Source organism: Palaemon carinicauda, chromosome 40 (genome assembly GCF_036898095.1).
Source record: "Palaemon carinicauda isolate YSFRI2023 chromosome 40, ASM3689809v2, whole genome shotgun sequence".
NCBI lineage: Eukaryota > Metazoa > Arthropoda > Malacostraca > Decapoda > Palaemonidae > Palaemon > Palaemon carinicauda.
In genome coordinates, this window is record NC_090764.1 from 38,000,915 (window position 1) to 38,026,669 (window position 25,755).

At 38.7% G+C, this 25,755-nt stretch overlaps 1 protein-coding gene across 2 annotated transcripts in view; it reads left to right on the forward strand.

Moving 5' to 3' along the window:
- pug (pug C-1-tetrahydrofolate synthase, cytoplasmic) overlaps positions 1-22,702 on the forward strand; it is a 75,042-nt gene extending 52,340 nt beyond the window's left edge. Inside the window, exons 20-23 of one of the 2 annotated variants that reach the window (XM_068363553.1) lie at positions 3,252-3,378; positions 6,447-6,599; positions 9,852-9,948; positions 22,303-22,702. In XM_068363553.1, coding sequence (XP_068219654.1) covers positions 3,252-3,378; positions 6,447-6,599; positions 9,852-9,929 — 358 coding nt within the window. In that variant the 3' untranslated portion in view covers positions 9,930-9,948; positions 22,303-22,702. The remainder of the gene's footprint in view (positions 1-3,251; positions 3,379-6,446; positions 6,600-9,851; positions 9,949-22,302) is intronic. The other variant, XM_068363552.1, reaches the window with a different exon arrangement.
- Positions 22,703-25,755: the final 3,053 nt, after the last annotated feature.

Genomic DNA, 25,755 nt, shown 5'->3' on the forward strand with positions numbered 1-25,755 from the left:
AAAATACAAACTTACCAAGAAAAATCAGTTTATTTTTATACAAGAAAATAGATTTCCAAGGAAATATTTGTCTGATTAGTGTGCTATTTCCGACATACTTGTGACATCTCAGTGAAAAAGTGATCGTAAAGTCAAACAGTTGTAGGTCATAAGTCAAGGAGACATACTGCCCCACAATTCCTAGGTAAAGGTCATAGTGGCTGCTCAGTGGCCTGTCAGGTGGCCAGGGCTTATCCATCACCTGCCAGCTACCACCACCTTCTCATTACAGATTTAACAGCCATTTCCTGCTTTGCTGGGATCATACTCCTACCAGAGGACTCAGAGTTGTATAGTTAGGAAAATACAAATTACTTTTTTTCAATTTATACTTTAATCTGTTTGACCAACTCCTTGTAACCGAGGATATGTAGTTCATTGTAATTGTTAAACATTTATTGTTGATTTTAACTGTAAAAATTAACTAAAGCCTATTCTCAGTAACTTATCATAGTTCATAAAAATCTAAACTGCGCAGAGAAGAGAGTTAGGTACAGTATCATAAATAGCACAGGGCTAAATGATTTTATAAATTTGATTATTATCCATTAGGATATTTGTCAGTTTATTGTAGTAGAATTTTATGAAATATTCTGGAAATACTGTAAAGTGAAACCTCTAGATGCCAAAGTTTCGGTGTACGACAGGTTTATTTTACAAAATGACATAAGAAAATTTTCTAAATTTGTGAGGCCTCCGAAAATTTGAAAATTTGCGTGTCGCACATTTCTTTGACCTTAAACTTGCCACCATCGTCCTTCTCTCCTTTTGGTCTGCATCTTTCCCATCATGCATTTGCTATCATCCCTCGACCATTTCATTTCGGTAATTGCTACAGTATTGTTGAAGTTGAATTCCTGTTGGTGATTTCGATTTCGTACTTATAGTTTTCGTGTTGCTTTATTTAACCAGTAGTAATGTAGCCATGGAGCTCAAGAATGTTGCTGAAGTTCAGGAAAAGAGGAGGAGGTGAAACTCGAGGTAATCAAGAAGTAGGAGTGTGGCACCGGTTGAGAGTGATTGCTAAGGAGTATGGCCGAAGTCCGTCGACGATAGGCACCATCCTTAAAGTTAAGGAAGGAATCCATCAAAGCCACAGCACCTAAGGGCTTCACTGTACTTTCTAGTTTGAGGAGCCACGTTCATGATGAGATGGAGAGACTCCTTGTCCTCTGGATTAAAGACAAGGAAATTCCTGGTGACAGTAATCTTCCACATGGCCAGTGCCATTTTCAGTGATGTCATACATGCTCAGGCTGAAGACAACACAGGACAAGGGACATTACAGCAGGCACCCCGAGAGTTCAAGGCTTCATGCGAGTGGTTTGAAAAATTAAGGAGATGGACTGGCATTTATTCGGTTGTGCGGCATGGAGAGGCTGCCAGCTCGGACATGGAAGTGGCCAAAGCCCTTGTTTAGAAATTCGTCTAGTTAACTTGACAGGATGGCTACATTCCCAGCAAGTCTTCAACTGTGACAAAACTGGGCTCTTTTGAAAAAAAAAATTCCTTGTTTGACCTATGTTATGGCAGAAGAGAAACTGCTGCCTGGACTTAGGGCAAGGAAGGACAGGCTTACCCTTGCACTCTGTGCCAATGCCAGTGGGGATTGTAAGGATAAGTCCCTACTGATGTATCATTGAGTCCTCAGGCTTTCACAGCCCAATAAGTTTTAAAAGAGAATCTTCTGGTGATGTGTAAGGCTAATGTGAGGAAACATCTGTTTAGGTCTGACTGTTAAAAATTATCTGGAATAGAATGACTTCCCTCTGAGATGTCTGCTGGTGTTTGACAATGTTCCTGCTCACCCTCCTGGCCTCGAGGATGATATCCTCTTAGAATATTCCTTTATCAGGGTTCGCTTCCTTCTACCTAACACCACCCCCCCTCTCCTCCACCCCGTGGACCAGCAAGTGATTTCAAATTTCAAGAAGCTTTACACGAAAAATCTCTTCAAGAGATGTTTTGAAATCACTGATAGCACATACCTCACCCTTTGTGAATTTTGGATTGAGCATTCCGATATTATGATATGCGTCTGACTCATCGATCAAGCTTGGCAGGAGGTTTCAAGTTGTGCCCTAATGCCATCTCCGCACGAGACTTGGGAGGGATTTGATGTAGGCCTAGCTGAAGGTGATCCTGAAACTGTTCCGCAACCGAGGTTAAGGAAATCTTTTCACTCTGGAGGTCCATGGGGCTGGTTGTCAGTGAGGACTGTAATGAGCTTCTCTAGGAGCACCAAGAGGAGCTTACAACGGATGACCTGAGGGAGTTGGGGGGCCATGCAACTGAAGGTCATTTGGAAACCGTTCTTTAGAAGTGAGGAGTCGGAGGATAGAGATAAGGCTACGAATATGATAACGGCAGAAATTAAGATGCTATCTTTGTATCATAAATTTGAAGATTTCTTGAGAACAAAAAAAAATGCCCCAAAAACGTTTGCACAGCTGATCTTCTTGCTTAGTTTAATGACATTTGCCTAAGTTGTTTCAGGAACATTTTGAAAAGTAGGCAGAAAAAAGCTTCCTTGGATCATTATTTTTCATAGAGGCCATTAGTAAGCCAAGGTGAAGGTCCAAGTGATCCGATAAAAACTGGGAAGTGGAAGTGAAGAGGAAATTGATGAGATTTTGAAAGTGCAAAATGAAGTTAAAAAAAAAAAAAAAGTAAAGAAATTGGAAAAAGACAAAAGTTTTTCATAAAGTTGTGTTAATGTTCTCTGCCATTTTCCCTCCTCCTCTGCCTTTTCTTGCTTTCGAACATCGCCTCACTTGAAATTAAGGTATAACATTGAAGTATAATTTTTGTATTATTTTTAATTTACAGTATTATTGCATTATGTGCCAATTTCTACTTTATGTACAGGTATTAACGGTTATGTTAAGTATATTGAATAATTCAAATGTATTTGCATCTATTTCCTTCTGGTTTTTCTGTTATTAAAGGGATTTTGACGAAAGAAAAATCTATTTCTGGGCGAGGAACCTGTCGCCCAAAATGTAATGTGATGTTTTCTTAAGGCTTAGAAAGAATTACTATTGGCGATTTACATATAAAACCTGACTGATTATTTTAAGAAAATCATGTTATGAAAGCCATTCCGTAACAAATTAATTTTGTATCCAGAGGTATTACTTGTACTTAGTATAATTAAGTCCTAAATAGTAAGTGTTTTATATTTGTGGAGTATAAGTTTGTGATTTTTACAGGTTCTTGTATGATTTGAAATTGCCTATCGAGGATAAAATCAGAATGATTGCCCAGAGGATATATGGAGCAGATGATGTGGAAATTCATCCATCAGCCCAGGAACAAATTAATCGCTATAGAAAGCAGGTATGTGAAATTTTTCATGCTAATTTTATTTACTGAACATTTAATGGTTTACCTGCTTTCAGCTAGTTTGACAATATTGGCATCGTAATACTGTATATATAAAGAAATCTTTTATGAGAAATAATGTTTTATTCCTACAAATCTCGCTTGATGTTCCAATGGATTCCTTCTTGAAGCTCATTCATGTCTGTTTCTGTCATTAAAAATTAGATTTCCCATTTCCATTACTGTCATTTTCAGTAACATCACTGAATGAACCAAATGCATTTCGATAGTGGGTTCAGGAGCTGGAAATTTTGCCAGTCCAAAAAAACTAGGTTTGCCACCACCCACAACTCCCAATCCTTCACTGCTTTCGATCATCTGATGCTACTATCATCAGCTAATTTGGCTATAAATGTAACAATGATTTCTTCATTTAAATATACAATAGTTCCCCTTTACTTCAGTTAGCCGTGTGTAGGTACGACATCACATTGCTGCTCCCTAGATATTAAATACAGAAATAAAATGGGTGTTGCACAGTTTTACGCAACCTTACGTTGGTTTTTACATGGAAAAATTACAATAAAAAATGGAATTTTTTTTTCTAATTTGTAAGCACACTAATGTACATACCGGTATATTCATCATGAAAATACTTTTAATATACATAGAATCAAAAAATGAAATACTAGAGTATGTATGAAGGAAAACATAAGCTACCTTTGAATTTTTTTTTTTTTTTTTTTTTTTTTTTTTTTTTAAACATCCCGAAGCCATTCATTATTGTTCTATACTGATTCAAGCATGTAACTATCCTGACCGAAGTGCTGGTGGTGGTTTTTACTTTTAAGTTGAACAATTACTGTACTGAATACAATAATATATTTAGTGAATGCTTGTTAACAGTACTGTATGATATGCTGCATGCTTAATTTGACTGTTAAGCATAGAATGAAAGTAAGCTAAAACATATCACAATGTTGTAATTATTCCTTACCCAGAAGCTTAACAAAGGGTAAATATTACATTCACTACTGAACTGAATTTCTCTGGTGTAATAAAGTACTACCTGCAAGTCTCAAATGAATAAGAGTTGAAATGTCTATGAATACTGTAATGTATCAACACTCGAGTGCATATGCCCAATTCAAAGTAGCAGTTAGATACAGCACTAGTGCTTTCACTGAGGGGCAAAAGTAGCACTCACATAGAAAAGTTATTTTTTGTAAAATTTGTCTAAACTATAACTGATATACACTTCTGGTTTGTTGTATGATGTCGCCAAATGATTGAATTTCTTGGGAAAGCAATCGTAATATCATTGCATGGTTTAGAAATAATTAAGACGATGATCGAATGTGAATTTTTTGAAAGAGATAATCAGATATTTTTTTGGAAATCATGAAAAATGTAATAATGTTTTAGGTGTTATACTTTAATTGTCCAGAAATAGATGGTCTTTCCTGTGAAAGAAATCATTTTATAATAAATGTTTTCTAATTACCTGAAAATTTTTTTACAGAACACAATTTTCAGATTTTCCAACCTAATTTAACGCTTTGTATCTTACCTAAGTAGGGAACAAAGATACAGTAGAAAGAAAATAACGGTTTCATTAGAAAGCTTAATTGAATTTATTTGATCACACAAAAAAAGATATATATATATATATTAATTGTTAGAAAGATATAGAAAAATGTCATTAGGAACAAAAAAAAAAATTCATTTCGTTAGGTAGTGTATGCTAAGTTTATTTCTTTATAGAATACTTTATATTTTTACATTATTTCATGTGTCCTGTAAAAGTACAATGAATGATGCCCAATGTATGGGTCATGGACACTGCAATTATTTATACAGGCATAAACCTGCCTTAGAAAATTATCTACGAGTGCATAAATTCTCGCAGATTCCCTTTGCTCATGTCTATAGTATAAATTTAATTTTTTTAATAACTCAATAGAAAATGAAGCTATGACAAAAATAAAACTGGAATTGAAATCTGATGAAATGTTCCTTGAAATTCCAAAGTAAAACCAATTTAAAAAAAAAACAATTGAAGCTAGATGGTGGTAGTTTGTTTTATGGAAAAGGATAAATACTCTAGTGCGTTATATATAAAAGTAAATATTTTTACATTTTGCAATAGAGCATGTGAAAGTACAAGGAATGCCCTTTATTTATGTATGATACATGTACATTGCAATTATTTACATGTGCACAAACCCACCTACAAAGAAATATTCATATGCAATCAATAGACTGAGATGGTGATCTAGTTCAAGTAGATTCTTGGATTATGTATTTTAAGTAATTTTTATTGATTAGGTGCTTTGAAGTTTGAGTTCGTTTATTTGCCCTCTGGCAATTAATTATTTAGGATATCTCAATTTTGAATCTTTTCGTGATGCAAAAGGATGAACAGGGATCTTTCAATACCAATCCTTAAGCTTCAAGGTGTAAGGTTAGGCTTGTGCGGCTGGTTGATGCGAGTCTTTAGGGTAGGATTTTGGTTTTGGTTAATCTCTCTACCACACTTACTTGAGAGTGTGGGATTCAGTCATGGGAACCTTGGGTGAGATTCACATAAATAATTGGATTGTCAATAATATAATTGGGTATTTCTTTACTTATGAGGTTCAAACAATTCACCCCGGCCTCCCCAGTGGTAAGTGATTTCAAGAGGGTCTTTGAATGCAATTCCACTTTGTATACTCAGAGGCTTACCCATACCACACTAATTGCCATAAAATTTTATATAATTAGCAGTAGTTGTAGTATATTAGGAGGGTATCGCTATTGAAGAGGAAAATGGGGAAATTTGATTTTTTATTTAAAATTTTGTGAGATAGCTTCCAGGAGAAAGCCATTTGAACCTATGGCTAGTATAGAAATAATAGATTTTATCAAAATTGAATATTTGTTTATCACATAATTAGACTACAAATTTATGTATGTAAAAAAAATGTTTATAATTTGAAGCAGTTTCCTTTTTAAAGTCTTATTTCTTTTTTTTTATAAAGTACTGTACTGTTTTCTTGAATTTCTATGATAATATCCTAATGTGTTGATTTATTTCACAGGGATTCAATGATCTCCCTATATGCATGGCAAAGACCCACTTGTCATTGACCTCTGACCCATCCATCAAAGGTGCCCCCAAGAACTTCAAAATACCTGTTCGGGATGTGAGAGCGTCAGTTGGAGCAGGCTTCTTGTATCCTCTCGTTGGAACAGTTAGTATTCATTTTGTTTATTTTTCATATTTTGTTCTACTTTTAATTTTGCATGCCTGTCTATTTTTATAAATTCCTTTCTTTGCCAATTATTTTTTTACCAAATATTTGCACCAAGTATGAAGCTTGAAAAGTGTTGGAAATTTTAGTGACTGCTTTACTTAAGAATTTGAAGATTAAAGTAGGTGTTATTAGCAAATTTAACAATTAAATACTCTGATAGTTTGGTGCTATTTTCATTGAGAATTTCCTGTATTTTCCAAGCTTAATCAATTTTATTTCAACTTCCTGTGTTGCTTTGTAGTGCATGAAGTATTTTTAGTTTTGTTCTTCTTCACAGTTCAGGTTTCAAATGTTTTTCAAAGTTTTGGAATGTAGAAAACAATTACTTTTATTAAGCTTGTAAGTTTTATTCAAATTTTGTCACATTTGTAAGCCTATTTTTTCCTTTTTAGGAACTGTTATTGCATGTTCTTTTTTTCCAATGTTCACATTTTTATTGGGGTTTTGTGTATGTATGGCTTGCAAGTGAGAATATAGACATAAGAGACTGCCTTTAACTGATTTCAACTAGAATATTACTGGAATCTCTGAGAAATGTTACATTCAAGTGTTGGCTATGATTTTTTATATATACAGACGTGTATATGATTCGCTCAAGTCTGTATCTGTATTGGCTGTTCCAGGAGACTGTAATAATCATGGAGCTTTATGGATATCCCAAATCATACTTTGTTGAATTAGTTTGAGGGTGATTTGAAGGCTACTGTTTTGTTTTGATATTACCTTAAAGGAATAAGAAAGAGCCAGATTATTTTCTAAAGTAGATTCCTATATAGCATATTAGGGCAAAGGGCCCAAAATTATGTAGTAGTTGAGGGGAGCTGTTAAAACTGTGTGATCACCCGTGGATCTGGAATTGAGACAAAGTTGCAAGTAACCCTCACATTCACCACCCCATTTAGTCATGTTAGTTTACCAGCTCCTTCATGAAGAGGAAAACAAAACCAAGGACTTGGAGTTGGACTGCCATAAGCAATTCTGAATTTCAAGAGTTCCAATTACTCTTACATCATTATGCATGTGTTCATGGCTCATAGATAAACATCAGGTAAAGAACAATAAAATTTAGTTTTGGTACAGTCAGCCCCACCCTTCTTCACGAGGGTTAGTTAACAGAGACAGACACAATTTTATGTATATTTGGTGCCCTAGTTGGGATAACTCCTAACCTAAGCTAACAACTCGCTTTTCATTGCCTACATTCGGATAATTAACATAAGTAGGGCCTAATATTTTTTTACTTGGTTTTTATCACAGTATAAGTAGTTTGCAGTTATATTAATACATATCAATAAGCTACAGTACATGTGCACACATGTACGGTACATACTGGACATAGTAAGACTAGACTACAGTACAGTACATAACACTACAGTACAGTAGTCGTTGCCCTGACCGGAACTATAATTTTACCCAGTACTGATCATACACTTACAGTATAACAACAAAACTCTATTGATCCTCTCTAGTAATACTGTATAACATTCACTGATACTGTTGTTTATATTACTGTAATATATATACTGTACTATCACAACAGTAAAGCTTAACTGTACTGTAAGTTTGCTGTTTTTGTTTGGACAACTTGACTCACTGTGCATGTAGCCTACATTTTCAATAAATGATACTATACATTACTGTAATTCTGTACTGTACAATATGTATATGATTTACGATTACGTGTACATATCGTATATAACGTCCACTAACCATTTTTGTACAAAGTTCTACGCAGTCTTGAAGCATGGCTCAACTGATGCGTCGGCATTGTCTCTTGCCCAGTACATTTCAGTAGGAAATCACATGTCTACAGTATATGACCCTGGAAATATAAACTTAGTCCAAGAGTACAGTATGTACTACTATACTTTTTTACTTGAAAACATGATAATGCTGAAAAGGGACCAAAGCGGGAAATATGTGAGGAGAGAGAATGCAAGACTGACGAGCAGGGTTGCCATTTCTGATATTGAATACGCGCTAAATGAATTTCCAAAACACTATACTGTAATAAAACGCTAAATCATTTTTTAAGATATCACTATGATAAAGCTGAAATTGTTTCAATAAGTCAAGTTGGGAAGAAAGACTGGAAAGCAACCAATTTATCATTATATACTATAAGTGGGAAAAGAACTATATTTCGTGATAGCTAAAATAGCGAAACCATCCCATATTGTTAAACCATGGTAAATACGCCAGATCTAGTGCAAAAGGAGCTTAAATGGCAACTCTTGTGACGAATGAGTGTCAGAGTGAGATGGGTGCGGAGAGGGAAGTGACACAAAGCAAGCTCGGTGCACATGAGCATGGGCTTTTTGAGATAGTCGCGCTGCGAGATTTTGTATTGCGAATATTGGATTTTTTATTTTATAAGTATTACGGTTCTGTGTCGCAATCTAGTGAGATCGCAAAGAGTAAATTTGCACAAAGCGGGCTGACTGTATTGGATAATACTTAATGATTGTTCTCTTGTATGAAAATTTATATTCAATGAGGACTTCTGGTATTTAGAACTACAAAAAATGTTTGTACATATTTTTTATTTTCGTTATAACAAGACTTTGGTGCAACGTTAAAATCTTGAGGGACTTTGAAATCTATTTCTGTGAAGCACTATCAAACATTTACTAAATGGTGTAGAGAATATAGTAGAATCTTGAAGAAAAGCTAAGGGATGATTGCTTCCGATACATAATATCCTCAAAAACATCTCGGCCAACATCAGAAATCTTATCATAGTCTGGGTAGGGAATATGCTGACAGCATAACAGGCAGGCTGTATGTGGATGCTTTCATGGCTGAAGACAAGTAGTGACTAGTCATACTTGTCTGAAGAAAAGCTTGAATAAGGGATTGCTTATTAGTATCTTAAATCTTTTGTTTAAGATGTATACATATTATACTTTTTTCTCATGTAACTAGTAAGTTTTTTTTGGGGGAATACTGTAAAAGTATAATTTACCAGTGTGATTGCTGTTCTTGAAGCCATTAATTTATACAAATACATTATGTAAAATTTCCAAAAGTGTAAAATAGCACAACACTTGAATGTTAATTGTCCTTAAGAATAATGTCAAAAGCTAGAAAAGATGATCAGTGAAAGAGTTAGTTAATTACTTCATATTCTGAATCACTTACATTTACCATGCTGTGAACCAAAGCATGAATTTGTATGTCACTTCTTAGAACGAGAATGGGCAAGTCCCACGTCCGCCTCCCCTCGCTCGCGGCCTTCACATGTTGCGCCGCTTCATACCCAAGTAGGGTTGAGGGAAGTTATCAGGTGAGTTTAACATTTTTTGAAAATGTTTGTTCTTGAAAAGTTTAGTGTTATAGTTTAGTACTATAATCAGTTTTATAAATTCTTTATTTTTAGGGAGATATTTACAAAAACAGTACTTCATATATGGACTTCAAATAAAGATTGAAGTTAAGCATATTATTGAAGAACAGCAATCATGCAGTGACCTCTTTTCTCTTTAATTTATTCTCTGAGGGAAAACAGCTTAAGGGTTAAATAAGGAAAGACGTGAATTGTCTGTTCATTATGTTTTATGACTAAAATGCATAGATTTGATGCGATGCATGTTTTAGTTTAATTTTGTGTGAAACAACACACAGTACAGTACTTGTAAATTTTATGACATGTTCAAAGGGGATCATGTATGAAATGTAGGCAATTCCCCAAAATGCTTAATTTTGCTTTTTTCAAAGTTTGCCACCAGTTTCTTTGTGTATTACAAAATGGGTAAACACGTCAGTGATATTGGTTTAAAAGAAAATCTTCCATGATCATTGGTACATTGAACAATACTCCAATGATATAAACCTAGAATTTGATGAAATGAACAAAATTTGAAAGAAATTTTAAGTTGAATCGTCTTGAGTTTTGTGGCATTGACAAATATAGCCCCTGACAGTTTTGTGACATTAACAAATATAGCCCCTGACTTAAGATTCAAGTTAGGTTCATTTCCATTTTGACATAAAAGATGACCTAGGCAGAGAATTGCTTTTATGTACCTATCGTTTATTTATGGGTTACTTTTATTTTAAATACTTATCTTATTTTTGGGCTACTGTTAGATTAATTGTCAGTAGATACTGTATATCCCTGAATTTTTAGTTGAAGTTATGTGAAGTGTAACTTAGCCTTCATGAAAAATTTACATTTGTTTTGATTCATATTGTAAAGTATGGGTTCTACAGTTGGTCATAGTCCAATTTATCTGTCTCGTAGATGTAGACTGTGTTAGTTTAGTGCACTTCTAAGAATCTAATGAATAGTTAATGCTGGATAAGTATTTGTGGAAAAAATACAAAATTTATTAAAGTTACCAGTTCAATTACCAATGTTTGTGCTTTTTTTAAATATTGCATGAACATATAGTACAGTAATATACTCTGATTAGTGACAAGGATTAAATCTATAGTATTTCTGATAATTTCTTTTCTTGATATCAGATAAGGTTTTTTTTTTTTTAATCTTAACCCCATTCAATGTAGATGATGACCTTTTTCAAAGTTAAACACTGGTAATAGTAAACTTGACCTTATACTTACTGTTAGTCAGACCGTACCATCTGTGGGTTTGCTGTTCACAAATTTTAAGTCGTATTTATGGGTAATTAACAGAAGAGGCTTTGATAGAAAAGACAGAGCCATTACATTATTACACAAAGAATTGAAAAATAGAATTTCAATCATAGAATTTATTTTTTATTCGCACCTGATGTTCATATTGCTGCTTCTCTAGAAGCTCGGTTCATTGACATTTACCCATCATCTTTCCTTTAAATGGACTCGTTCCTCTAGCATGATAATGAGACGCCAGCTGTAAATGCCAAGAAGGAAAGAAATGACATGCCTGGGGTTCCTTGTTATTTCATTCTCGAAGACAATATAGAAATATAAAATTTTATTATTAAAATTCCATTTATTTCTATGAGCCTCCCTATGTTCATATTGCCGACTTTCACATATTGCTGTTTGTGATTGGACCTCATGAAGGAAAGAGGTAGTTTTTACTGTAGAGTTGAAATGAAAAAATCTAGACTACTGTTTTAGATTAATCGTAACAAACCGTCTCAATTCAGTTTGAAATATGGGTTCCCAGATTTTCTGATCTTTGAAATCAGGGACTAAAGATTTTTTAAATATCTTATTTCTATTTACCTATTATGTAACACCAACACCATGTAACGAAAACTACTGTTTTTGTAAAATAAGAAAATTATTAATTAATTAAACTCTATAAGACATCGACAGCAGCACCTTTAGCTTCTAGACCCTAGGGCCCAACAATGTGGATAAATAAACCCGGTCTTAAGCTGATGTTTAGCAAATAATGACTTGGTATGCCAGTGATCTGTCAATAAAACTTTCCAAAGAAAGATTTCTGTAAAGAGAGTTACAGCTGTACTTCTAATATCATTGAGGTAGGCAAATTGATGTACAGTATAATGATACCTCCTGATACGAATATATCTGCATACAAAATTTTCGTGATGTGAAATGAGATGTGAAGATACTGTATATTTCATATATGTATAGTATTGTACAGTACTGTATGTATTGTATTGTATTCTCCATTAATTATTGTATTGTTAGATTAACTTCCGTATTCCCTGTGTCATAAGATGCACCTTTTTCCCAGAAAAATTACCCCCAAAATCACCCTGTCTTAACACTAAGAAAAAGTTGAATAGGGGAGTTTGACAACCCTCAAACACCCAACTAATGACATACTAGTATCACACTCACCAGAAATAAAAGATAAACCAACAACTATCATTCGTATGTAATGAATAAATTTTTTATATTGCACCTTGTTTAATTAACTACTGTAGCAAGTTATTTTTTTTTGGTAATCGACCGATGACTCGTCAACCCCCATCTACAAGCAAACATGGCAACTAGTGGTCTCCTAGCAGACGATGCTGTTCCCTATTTGCAGTATTTATCTATTTTCAATATTAATCTTACCCGATGATCATGTAGCTGTCAACTCTGTTGCCCGACAGAAATCTACGGTCGGGATACGCCAGCGATCGCTATACAGGTGGGGGTGTACACAACAGCGCCATCTGTGAGCAGGTACTCAAGTACTTCTTGTCAACAAGAACTCAATTTTTCCTCTGTCGTGCCACCGGCTAGACCTACTTGGATACGCTGTTGATTCTGGAGTTATTGTTCACGATTTGGTGATGTATTTGCTCTAGAGTTTAGCCTTCGCTATTCAGGAAGCTTTATCATTAGCTTAGCAAGCTTTTGGAATTAATTTGATTTAATTATGGTGACGAAGAGAGTATGGACTCTCTTTCACTTTTAAATGGCCGACCCTTCCCTTAGACGGAAGTGTTGGTGTCGAAGAGAGTATAGACTCTCACTTTTTTTTGACCCACCCTTCCCTTAGACGGAAGTGTGTTTAGGTAATTTTGCTTAACAAAGTTATAGATTTATTTTATATCTCTCCGCCTTTTATAGGCCTCTTCGATTAACTTTCCATTTATTATAAACTTATAAAAATTAATTTTTATGTTTGTTTATATGCGACCTTTCCTAATAGTAGGCGGTCCTTACTTGGAACCGAAGTTTATTAACATTGAGCCCGTCATATCGTTTTTCCTGTTAAGAATTTATGCTATTTTAATTTTAATGTTTTTGAAAGAATTTCTTTGATAGTCTCGTACTGTTTTCAAAGTTGAACTAACGTTTTGTTTAGTCTCCGCAGTTGTTGACGTTCAGAACGTTCAACTTGCGCTCTATCGTTACGATAGAGAGAGAGTATTTCACGGTTTCACGTTGCAGTAAGAGTAAACCGATTCTAGCGTTTCGTTCATTCTTTCTTAGCTTAAATGGTTTTAATTCTAATAAAGGAACTTTTTATTTGGGAAACCTTTCAGTTTTTTTCCTTTAACAAATAATATGTTTTAACGATATATATAATTGGGCTCATCTCTCAGGTTCTAAGTCAAGAGAGAGAGAGAGAGAGAGAGAGATAGAGACGGAGGGAGAGAGAGGAGGATAAACGTTTCGTTCAAGCGGGTAACGTTCTCGTTTTTTGCTCTTCTCCCTAGTCGCTATAGGGGAAGAAGGTAAAACGTTTCTAGAGTTTTATTCTTGTTCCCAGGCTTTATGCGGTGAGAGATTTTAAACGTAGTTTATTTGATCTAGTGTTTAGTCTCTTTTCCAGCCACTGAATTCTTTATCTTTATTTATGTTTTTCTGTTACATTGTAATACTGTTTTCGCAATTACTACCTTTTAATGAAGGATAGGGTTGCGTGTTTCAGGTACAAACCACTTAAAGTTTCGAGTTCAGTGAAATAAGTGCAAACAGAAAATCAAAAGTGATAAAGTGATATGCGCAAAGTGTTACAGTGTTGCGTTCGAGGGTTCGTCTGTTCGTGCCAGTTGTTCACCTAGTCCGATACCTCTTACAAGCTCCCAAGCCCAGGGGAGAAGTAATGTCGAAGGACTTATGGGTTCCACAGGCCTTGATCGACGAACAGACGTTTCCCTCTGTGGTTTCGGGTGTATCTACACACGTTGCCGACGTGATCACCCCACCCACACAAAGACGAGAGAGCCCATTTATTCCTCGTCTGCGGAAGAGGTTTCTCGCAGAAACCATGGACCAAATCTTGCAGCTTTTAAGTGCAAGTCGGTCCCTTCCGCGCAAGTCCAACGGCCTAGGTGTAGCCACTGGGTCAGTTCGGACTCGCTGCAGTACGACAACTGCACACCTCCCAAGAGAGGCAAGGTGGTACCGCAACAGGCAGTAACTCCGTCTGTTGCCGCACCAGCTGTTTTAGACCCTCAGTCACAACGGACAGTAGCTCCGTTTGTTGTTGTCTTTCATAGACCCTAGTGGTCCATGCTGCAGACTATACAGTCTCAGCTTGCTCCTTCATGCAGGAGTATCATGCTGGAAGGTTGACAATGCACCTGTTAACCTACAACCCGCCGAGGTTGTGCGCTCAGCAGATACTGCGGCTGCCTGCTCCCACCCTCCACCTGTGAGAGCTCCACCTCCGATGCGCAGTCCACCCTGCCAGACGCATGTTCTTGCTGCACCATCTGCTAACATGCGTGAGCTACCGCATCAGCAGTGGGAAGGTTCTGTAGAGCTGCCGCGTTCCAGCACTATGCGGCATTCTCCGCAGCCCATGCAGCATGCTCTGCATACCTTACAGCATGCTCTGCATACCTTACAGCATGCTCCGCATACCATGCAGCATGCTCTGCATACCTTACAGCATGCTCCGCATACCATGCAGCATGCTCCGCATACCTTACAGCATGCTCCGCATACCATGCAGCATGATCCGCATACCTTACAGCATGCTCCGCATACCATACCGCATGCTCCTCAACCCACCGCAGCCCCTCCCACGCACCAGCACTCTGCTTTTGTTGTTGCCAGCTCCCACAACTCCCACACACAGAGCACTCCGTTGCCGTGCGTGAGCTACCACAAGCTGCCGTGTTTTGACACGGTGTGTCAGCCTCCGCAACACTCTGTGGTTACCGCCACTCGCCAGCAGCAAACTAGTCAGTCAGGAGTTGAGGCTTCCCCACACAGCTTGGTTGTTGCCAGCTCACAGACTGTCAAGCAGTTACATAACGTTGCCTTCTGGTCTGCTACTTATGCACCAGTGCTGTATGTCCTCACGTGCCTGTTGTGGTTGACAGTTCAGTTTTTTGACAGTTCACAGACTGTCTGCAGTTACATAACGTTGCCTTCTGGTCTGCTGCTAATGCACCAGTGCTGCATGTCCTCACGCACCTGTTGTGGTTGACAGTTCAGTTTTTGACAGTTCACAGACTGTCATGCAGTTACATAACGTTGCCTTCTGGTCTGCTGCTAATGCACCAGTGAGACCCTCACTGAGATAACCTAGCTTTTCTCGGATATGGTTCCTGTAGATGAGAAAGTGCTGTTCTCCCTCCTTCTGATATTCCCTTGAGGACTCTGTCATTTGGAGAGGAGCCTTAAGCTGCTTAGCCTCCTATGGACTTTTATTTAAGCATAACATGCTTCCAGGGAGGGTAATGGTTCCGCTTCAGTCGCTAACCCCGTCTGTTGCCACACCTGCTCCCATAGACCTTGGGCTTTGTTGCAAGACATGCAGTCCAACCTTAGTCCTTGATAGAGGATTTTTTACGGAGAAGACCCTTCTTGCCAACGACCTTCCTACCGGTTGGTTGTACGCCCTGTTGACGCTGAGGTATCCTACTCACGTCCGCCAGTTGAGATGGTTCCTCCACCGGTGCGACCCAGTGTGGGTTGCCAGTCGCACGTTGATGTTATGCTACTCTCGGAGGTGGTTGTGGACGTTCAGTGTGTCACTGGGAAGACGTTCAACAACCAGCAGAGGTGACTTGTTGTGACGCAGTGCGGCAACCTCAGCAACCCGATAAGGGGTTGTCTGTACTACCCAGACAGTCTAGACAGTTTCGGGTTGTCGCTGTACTTCCTCGCTTCCCCATGGTTGACAGTTCACAGACTGTGCAGCAGTACCATGATCTTGTGTCCGGCTCCGTCACGCACCCACCAGTGCGACCGGATTCAGCGAGTCAGACGTTGCCCACTCCGTTGCCGTTTCCTCATCAGTTTCGGATGAGGAACCCTCTGATGAGGACATGGCTGAACAAGAAGATCAATCCCCAGCCCTGCTATCCATCCAGAAGATGCTGAAGAAGGAATACGGCCCTGTCAGGCTGTGGATGAGTCTGGTTAGGACACTGTCATCCGTGGTGCATTTGGTGTCACTTGGAAGACTACACCTCCGTCCTCTTCGGTTTCATCTAGCTCTTCACTGGAAAAGGACAAGACGCTAGAAGCGGTCTCGATCCCGGTTTCCGGAAGATAAGTCTGGTCTAACCTGAGGAAAGGACTTTATCAACCTTTTATAGGGTCTTCCCCTGACTGTTCAGACTCCCAACCACGTTCTCTTCTCAGACGCATCGGACGTAGGCTGGGGTGCGACCTTAGGCGGTAGGGAATGCTCGGGATTATGGAACTCGCGTCAAAGGACAATGCATTTTAACTGCAAGAAGCTTCTGGCAGTAAGTCTGACCTGGAAAAGCTTCAGGTCTCTCCTTCAGGACAAAGTAATGGAGGTCAACACGGACAACTCCCTGCTTTGATGTTCATCTCCTAGCAAGGAGGGACCTACTCTCTGACATGGTGCGAGTTCGCTAGTGACCTCTCCTGTTCAACAGGTCTAGACTTTTCACTAGTAACAAATTTCTTCCAAGGCAACTTGAATGTCTTAGCAGTTTGTCTCAGTAGGAAGGGACAATAATTCCAGCATATTGGACCCTCCACAGAGATGTATGCAAGAGACTTTGGGTCACCTGGGGCCATCCAACCATAGATCTCTTCGCAACCTCGATGTCCAAGAGGCTCTCAACAGACCCAGCAGTGGTTCTTTTAGATGCCTTTCTACTAGATTAGTCTCATCTAGATCTATATGCATTCCCTCCGTTCTAGTTTGTCAACAAGGTACTGCAGAAGTTCGCCTCTCACGTTGGGACAAAGTTGACACTAGTTGCTTCCCTCTGGCCCGCGAGAGAATAACTTACCGAGGTACTTCGATGGCTAGTAGACGTTCCCAGAACTCTTCCCCTAAGGGTGGACCTGCTACGTCTGCCACGCGTAAGAAGGTACTCCAAGGCCTCCACGCTCTTCGTCTCACTGCCTTCAGAGTATCGAAAGACTCTCGAGAACTAGAGGTTTTTTTTTCGAAGGAGGCAACCAGAGCGATTGTTAGAGCAAGGGGAACATCCACCCTTAGAGTCTACCAATCGAAGTGGGGAATCTTCCTAAACTGGTGCAAGTCAGTATCCGTATCCTCGACCAGTACCTCTGTAACTCAAATAGCTGACTTCCTCTTATCTGAGAAAAGAGCGATCTCTTTCAGCTCCCACTTTCAAGGGTTACAGAAGCATGTTGGCATCAGTCTTCCGTCACAGAGGCTTAGATCTTTTTAACAATAAAGATCTACAGGACCTCCTTAAGTCTTTTGAGACCACGAAGGAGCGTCGTTTGGTTACACCTGGTTGGAATTTAGACGTGGTTCTAAGATTCCTTATGTTAGACAGGTTCGAACCACTTCAATCAGCCTCCCTGAAAGATCTCACCTTTAAGACTCTTTTCCTGATATGCTTTACCAGCTAAAAGAGTCGGTGAGATTCATGCCTTCAGCAAGAACATCGGATTTTCATCCGAAACGGCTACATGTTCTACATCTTGGTTTTCTAGCCAGACACGAGCTGCCTTCTCGGCCTTGACCAATATCGTTCGTTATTCCAAACTTATCGATATGGTTGGAAAGGAACTAGAAAGAGTATTATGTCCTGTAGAGCTCTTAAGTTCTATTTTAAAAACCTTTATGAGGCCCGTCTGAAGCTTTATGGTGTTCAGTTAAGAATTCATCTTTGCCTATGTCAGAGAATTCTTTATCCTATTATTTTCAGACTGTTAATACGAGAAGCTCATTCCCTTCTGAATGAGGAAGACCAAGCTTGGCTGAAGGTAAGGACACACGAAGTTAGAGCTATCACAACTTCCGTGACCTTTTAATAAAATAGATCTCTGCAAAATATTTTCGACGCAACCTTTTGGAAAAGCTAATCAGTGTTCGCGTCTTTTATCTTTAGAATGTCCAGTCTCTTTACGAGAACTGCTACACTCTGGGACCATTCGTAGCAACGAGTGCAGTAGTGGTGGGGGCTCCACAAACTACAATTCCCTAATTCCAGAACCTTTTTAATCTTTCTCTTGAAATATTTCTGGGTTGTCCGGAAGGCTAAGAAGCCTTCCGCATCCTGGTTGATTTGGCGGGTGGTCAAATTCTTTCTTGAGAAGCGCCTAGATTAGAGGTTGTGATGAGGTCCTTTAGTATGGGTTGCAGCCCTTAATACTTCAGCACCTAGGAGTCGCTCAGCATCCTAAGAGGATCGCTAGGCTCAGTAAGGAAGACGTACTTAAAAAGGCAGAGTAATGGTTCAAGTCGACTTCCTTACCAGGTACTTATTTATTTTATGTTTATTTTGAATAACGGCTAAAATAAGATACGGGATACTTAGCTTCTTTATTAACATGTATGCTGGTCTCCACCCACCACCCTGGGTGTGAATCAGCTACATGATCATCGGGTAAGATTAATATTGAAAAATGTTATTTTCATTAGTAAAATAAATTTTTGAATATACTTATCCGATGATCATGAATTTAAGGACCCGCCCTTCCTCCCCATAGAGAACCAGTGGACCGAGGAGAAAATTGAGTTCTTGTTGACAAGAAGTACTTGAGTACCTGCTCACAGATGGCGCTGTTGTGTACACCCCCACCTGTATAGCGATCGCTGGCGTATCCCGACCGTAGATTTCTGTCGGGCAACAGAGTTGACAGCTACATGATCATCGGGTAAGTATATTCAAAAATTTATTTTACTAATGAAAATAACATTTTTCAAATAATTTTTTAATATTTTGTGATGAGGCAATATTTTGATAACGGTTTTGTAGCCTGAGTATCAAAATAATACAGAGTCAGTTGTTGAATTCAACCTTGGTAAAAACATCTCACTGTTAGTCGAGTTACTTGAGTACAGTGTTACTAAGTAAGAAGCAAAGTAACGAGACCTAGAGTCTCATACATTAGCAAAGAATTCCCCCTAGAGAAATTTCTAGACGACTTTGATCAATAATTATTTTTGAGTGAAAATGTGTAGGGTATTTGAGAAGTGTGGGAAATATTCCTGGAATTTTACTTCTTTACCAAAAGTTGATCAAGAACATTTGGCAGCACTGCATTCATGTAAACAACACTTGAAACTCCAAACACAAAACGTATAGTTGTGGTGGCAACTAGGACAGGTTTAGTGGTTTCTTATATGAAAATGTAATAAAATTGGGATGAGCGGTGAGCAGCTAATTAATATTAACTAAAAAATTTCATAACACAACCAAAATATAAAAATTTACTGTGCATCACAAAAATCACACCGACTAGGAATTGCTGCTAGGATAGTTTGTAAAATCCTTGAATTTTTTTTTTTCTCCAAAAATCTACTTTGCTAATTTAAGGGTGTCTCATCACTTGTAGCGTCTTATGACATGGGAAATACGGTACTTAATATACAGGTATTAACAGTTAGGTTAGGTACATTGCATGATTCAAATCTATTTGGCTGTACATTATTTCATTGTGGTTATACTATAGCTTTACAGAATTATATGGAGTTGGTGGAAGGTTGTTGCAAGCAGTGAATTTTGTTGTTTGCGGATGATACTGTACGGGTTGCAGACGCGGAAGAGAAGCTTGGCCGATTATTGACAGAATTTGGAAGTTTGTGTGAGAGAGGGAAGTTGAGAGATAATGTGGGTAAGAGTAAGGTAATGAGATGTAGGAGAAGGGAGGGTGGTGCGAGGTTGAATGTCATGTTAAATGGAGAGTTACTTGAGGAGGTGGATCAGTTTAAGTACTTGGCGTCTGTTGTTGCAGCAAATGGTGGAGTGGAAGCAGATGTGCGTCAGAGAGTGAATGAAGGATGCAAAGTGTTGGGGGAAGTTAAGGGAGTAGTAAAAAATAGAGTTTTGGGCATGAACGTAAAGAGAGTTCTGTATGAGAAAGTGATTGTACCTACTGTGATGTATGGATCGGAGTTGTGGGGAATGAAAGTGACGGGGAGACAGAAATTGAATGTGTTTGAGATGAAGTGTCTAAGGAGTATGGCTGATGTATCTCGAGTAGATAGGGTTAGGAACGAAGTAGTGAGGGTGAGAAGGGGTGTAAGAAATGAGTTAGCAGCTAGAGTGGATATGAATGTGTTGAGGTGGTATGGCCATGTTGAGAGAATGGAAAATGGCTGTCTGCTAAAGAAGGTGATGAATGCAAGAGTTGATGGGAGAAGTACAAGAGGAAGGCCAAGGTTTGGGTGGATGGATGGAGTGAAGGAAGCTCTGGGTGATAGGAGGATAGATGTGAGAGAGGCAAGAGAGCGTGCTAGAAATAGGAATGAATGGCAAGCGATTGTGACGCAGTTCCGGTAGGCCCTGCTGCTTCCTCCGGTGCCTTGGATGACCACGGAGGTTGCAGCAGTAGGGGATTCAGCATCATGAAGCTTCATCTGTGGTGGATAATGTGGGAGGGTGGGCTGTGCCACCCTGGCAGTAGCAGCTGAACTCGGTTGAGTCCCTTGTCAGGCTGGGAGGAACATAGAGAGGAGACTTCCCCTTTTTTGTTTCATTTGTTTTGATGTCGGCTACCCCCCAAAATTGGGGGAAGTGCCTTGGTATATGTATGTATGTATGATTTAATGTGGTGTTTTTTTTTTTTTTTTTTGTAGGGTTTGAAACTAATTAGGTGATTTACATGTAAAACGTGACCCGTAATATGAAATTATCACGAAACGAAAGCCACTCCAGAACAAAAATTTCGTATTGTGAGGCATTACTGTATGAAGGTTTGCAAAATGATTAGGGTATCCTTAGTAATAATGGGATAAGAGTTTATACTCCCATAAAAAGGGATGAAAGAAGCATTTAATAATTACAAAACTCTTATCTTATATATCTTAAAAAGAAAGTACAGTACTGTACAGTATGTTTAAACAGTAATCATTTACTTATTGTATCTATATTTGCAAATGGATAACTTTTACAACACTTTAAACAGAAGCTGAAATAACAAACGAGCATCTGGCGTGTCGCTTTGCTTATTCCCATTTACCACTAAAGTATCTCATTACTTTATTGGAGGCATGTTTATTGAAAGTAAAAAAGATGGGTATTTTTTTACTGGTAAATTATGATAAACCTAGCTTCTAGAGAAGAAGCAATATGAATATCGGGATGTTCATAAAGATAATTCAATTACAGTATACTGTATAATTGTCATTTTTAACTACTCTCCCCTGCTATGTAAATGAATATGCAGTTCTGTTTAGTCTTGTATAAAACTATTTACTGTAGCTTTATAAGATAAAATACAACACACATTTATATAGAGGGAAGAATAAGTTGAGATTCATACTGTTACAGAGGTGAATTTTTAACCCATTGTGTAGAAATATCTTTGTCTTTTAAATTTCCTGTTATATAATGGCGAATAGCGTAATTTAATGTCGTTTGTGTTTTATATCTATGAATATTTATTTTTTTCTGTCAAGGCTGAGATAAAAAAATCTAGTTTAAGAAAGTGGAGCTTTTGAAATGGTGTCTTGTATAATGTATGGCATCACTGGTATTTCTTTCACTTTCAGTTAATTTTCCTCAATACTAAAATTATAGTAGAGAGAATAGATTTAAGAGTCTCTCTCTCTCTCTCTCTCTCTCTCTCTCTCTCTCTCTCTCTCTCTCTCTCTCTCATATATATTTAGTGTTCATATGTATTTATAAAGTAAGATTTTTATTTGGTTAATCTATTGTTTTATTCAAGTAATTGGCCCGTATGTTGGGTGCAGTTTACCCAAATAATGTGCAGACAGGTAAAGTTTAACATAAAAACTGGAATAAGAAAAATTTCATACAAATTCATCTTTTGAAATCTTATGGTAGTTATTTGAAATTTAGAACCATTTTATTGTAAATTTTCTTATTTTCAATTTTTTTTCTTTCCGCAGATGACCACAATGCCTGGTTTACCCACTCGGCCTTGTATATATGACATTGACCTCAACCTAGAAACGGAAGAAGTTCAGGGACTATTTTGAGCTGACAACGACGTTGGTTCTCTAGAAGTTTTCCTCAATTTCTGATCCACATGTTATAATAATTAAAGTTGAAAGGTGAAATTCCTTTTTTTGATAAGTATATATTTGAAGTATTGTAGTACAGTAGTTTGTTGGGCATTTAGAATTTAATTTTATTCATTGTTCTGTGTGTGTAGATGAAAAAAAAATTAAAGCGTAAATTTAGACTTTTTAAAGAAAATGTGTGATAAATCATTGCTCAATATCAACAGAATATTTTTATAATGTTATTTTTGTAATTGTCGCTGGATTAAATCTGTTTACGTTATAAGCATTTTATTTGCAACATGCTTACTGTATATGGTGATTTTAACCATTTTTATTTGCAACATATCTTATTTAGTGATTTTAGATAACTAAAGTTTACTATGATTTACATATGAAAAGAGGTGTAAGTTAATGCTTTTGCCAATATATTATTTGTCTTTAGAATGCCAATATATTATTTGTCTTTAGAACTTAGATTAGTCACCTTAAGTTTGGGACCTGTGGTAAAACTATTGAGCTGCTGGTTGTTAATTTCTTCTGTATTAGAATTTTCCCTTGGTGCTCTGAATCTTGGGAGCCTTTTTTAAGATGCACAGAATAATTTCATACATAAGCATAATTGCCTGAGTATTTCTTTTAATCTTGTGTTCAGAGTGAAGTTGAGAGCTGTATTGACTCTTCTCCAAGATCTGATAGACCAGGGGTGTTGCAACCATATATTTTCTTATTCCAAAGTTCATTCCAAGACATGGTTATTAGCAAGAAAAGTTTAAGCATTACTATACAATTTACCATATGGGCTTCACTAGATTCTGCAGAGAAGAGAATACTTTGCCAGATTAAAGTAGCGTACACTGTACAGTATTCCGTGTTCTCAGAAATGAGTCTATGCTGTGACAGGATACTGTTCCTTCCTCTTTATAAGTGTGTTGGGCATTCAAGTTTATTCCTTAGTAGGACTTCTGTATTTTAGTTTGTTCTTTGTACTACCTACTATTTATTCCAAGTATAATTTTGCAACTGACCATGTGATAAATGTAACTGCTAGAGAGTTGATGGGACCTTTGACTAGCCAGATAGTACTATATTAGATTCCTCTGGTTACGGCTCATTTTTCCTTTGCCTTCACATACACTGAATAGTTTTATCTATTCTTTACGCATACTCCACTTTCCTCATACACCTGACAACATTTAATATAACCAAAAATTTCTTCACTGAGGGGGTTAATTACTGCACTGTAATTTTTCAGCAGCTACTTTCCACTAGGTAATTATAGAAGGGCACTTTAAAATCAAAACATGTTCTCTTTTCCTGAGTAGTGCCATAGCCTCTGTACCATGGTCTTCCACTTTCTTGGGTTAGTTCTCTTGCTTGAGGGTACACTCAGGCACACGAATTCTATCCGTTTCCTTTCCTCACTGAACTATTTTCTCTGTTGTAGCCCTTGGACTTATAGCATCCTGCTTTTCCAACTTGAGTTGTAGATTACCTAGTAATAATAATAATAATACATAGTTTTCAATATTAATCTTACCCGATGATCATGTAGCTGTCAACTCCGTTGCCCGACAGAAATCTACGGACGGGATACGCCAGCGATCGCTATACAAGAGGGGGGTGTACTCACCAGCGCCATCTGTGGTCAGGTACTCCAGTACTTCTTGTCAACACCACCTCAATTTTTCCTCTGTCGTGCCGCCGGCAAGACCTACATGGATACGCTGTTGATTTTGGAGTCTTTGTTCACGGTTTTGGTGAAGTATTTGCTCTAAAATTTAGCCTTCGCTGTACAGGAAGCTTTTCCCTTAGCTTAGATAGCTTTTGGAATTAAATTGATTTATTGGTTAACGATCTTTGCTTTACTTTGGAATTCCCCCTTGACTGTTCTCTAAATTCAAGATGTCCGACCACTCTCAAGCTCCTAAAATTAGGCGATGTAGTGTTAGGACTTGTAATAGGCGTCTTCCGAAGGCCTCTGTTGATCCTCACACCGTTTGTTCCGACTGTAGGGGAAAATCCTGTCAGTTGGAAGATCGATGTGGGGAATGTGCTGGGCTTTCGGAATTCGATTTTAATGAATTCCTCAAATATACGACTAGGTTAGAGAGGGAGAGAGTTAGGAGGAGTTCTTCTCGCTCTTTGGTTTATTCCTCCCCCCATGACCATCAACCTTTTCCTTCCCCTGTGGTGGTGACCCCCGAACCTGCTACGAGTGCTCAGCCTGATATGACGGATATGTTGCGTGCCATTCAGGCTCTTGGTGATAAGGTGGAGTCTTTAGTTAGTGACCACAATCTTCTCTTGGCAGATGTCAAGGAACTTAAAGTGAAAAGTGCAGTGGGAAGTGTTAGTGCCAGTGCTGTGCCTAGTGTCAGTGTCAGTGTTGCGCATGAGGATACTTCTGTGCGTGCCAGTCGTCCTCCCAGTCCGGGACCTCTTGCAAGCTCCCAAGCCCAGGGGAGAAGCAAAGTCGAAGGGCAAAAGGGTTCGGCAGGCCTTGATCGGCGCACAGTTGTATCCTCAGTGGTTGCGGGCGTATCTGATAGAGATCGTCACTTCCACTCCCAGACGATTGAGCCCTTAAATTCCTCGTCTGCGGAAGAAGTTTCCAGGAAGAAACGGTGGACCCAGGTCTCTAGGCCTCTCAAACGTAAGGTCCCATCCGAGCTAGTCCAACGGCCCAGGTGTAGCCACTGGGCCAGTTCGGACTCGCCGCAGTCATCTGATGACTGCACACCTCCTAAGAGAGGTAAAGCGGTGCCTCAACAGGCCTCTGCTCCAACTTCTGTGGACCCCAAGTTGTCTGTGCTGCAGACTATGCAGTCTCAGCTTGCGGCTTTGATGCAGGAGTATCAGGCAGAGAAGGTTAGCACACCTCCTCCTGCGAGCGCTCCTCCACCTCTGCGCAGTCCTCCCTGCCAGACGTATGTTCTTGAGGCTCCTCCTGCTTCCATGCGTGAGCTGCCGCATTGGGAGTTGCCAGGTTCCAGCGCTATGCAGCAACCTCCTCTACCCTTGAGGCAGGAACCTCTTGCTATGAGGCAACCTCCTCAACCCTTGAGGCAGGAGCCTCATGCTATGCGGCAACCTCCTCTACCCATGAGGCAGGAGCCTCATGCTATGCGGCAACCTCCTCTACCCATGAGGCAGCAGCCTCATGCTATGCGGCAACCTCCTCAACCCTTGAGGCAGGAGCCTCACTCTGCGCAGCAACCTCCTCAACCCTTGAGGCAGGCGCAACCCTTGAGGCAGGAGCCTCATGCTATGAGGCAGCCTCCTCAACGCATGCAGCACGAGCCTCTTACCATTCAGCAGCCGCATTCTTCGCAGCAT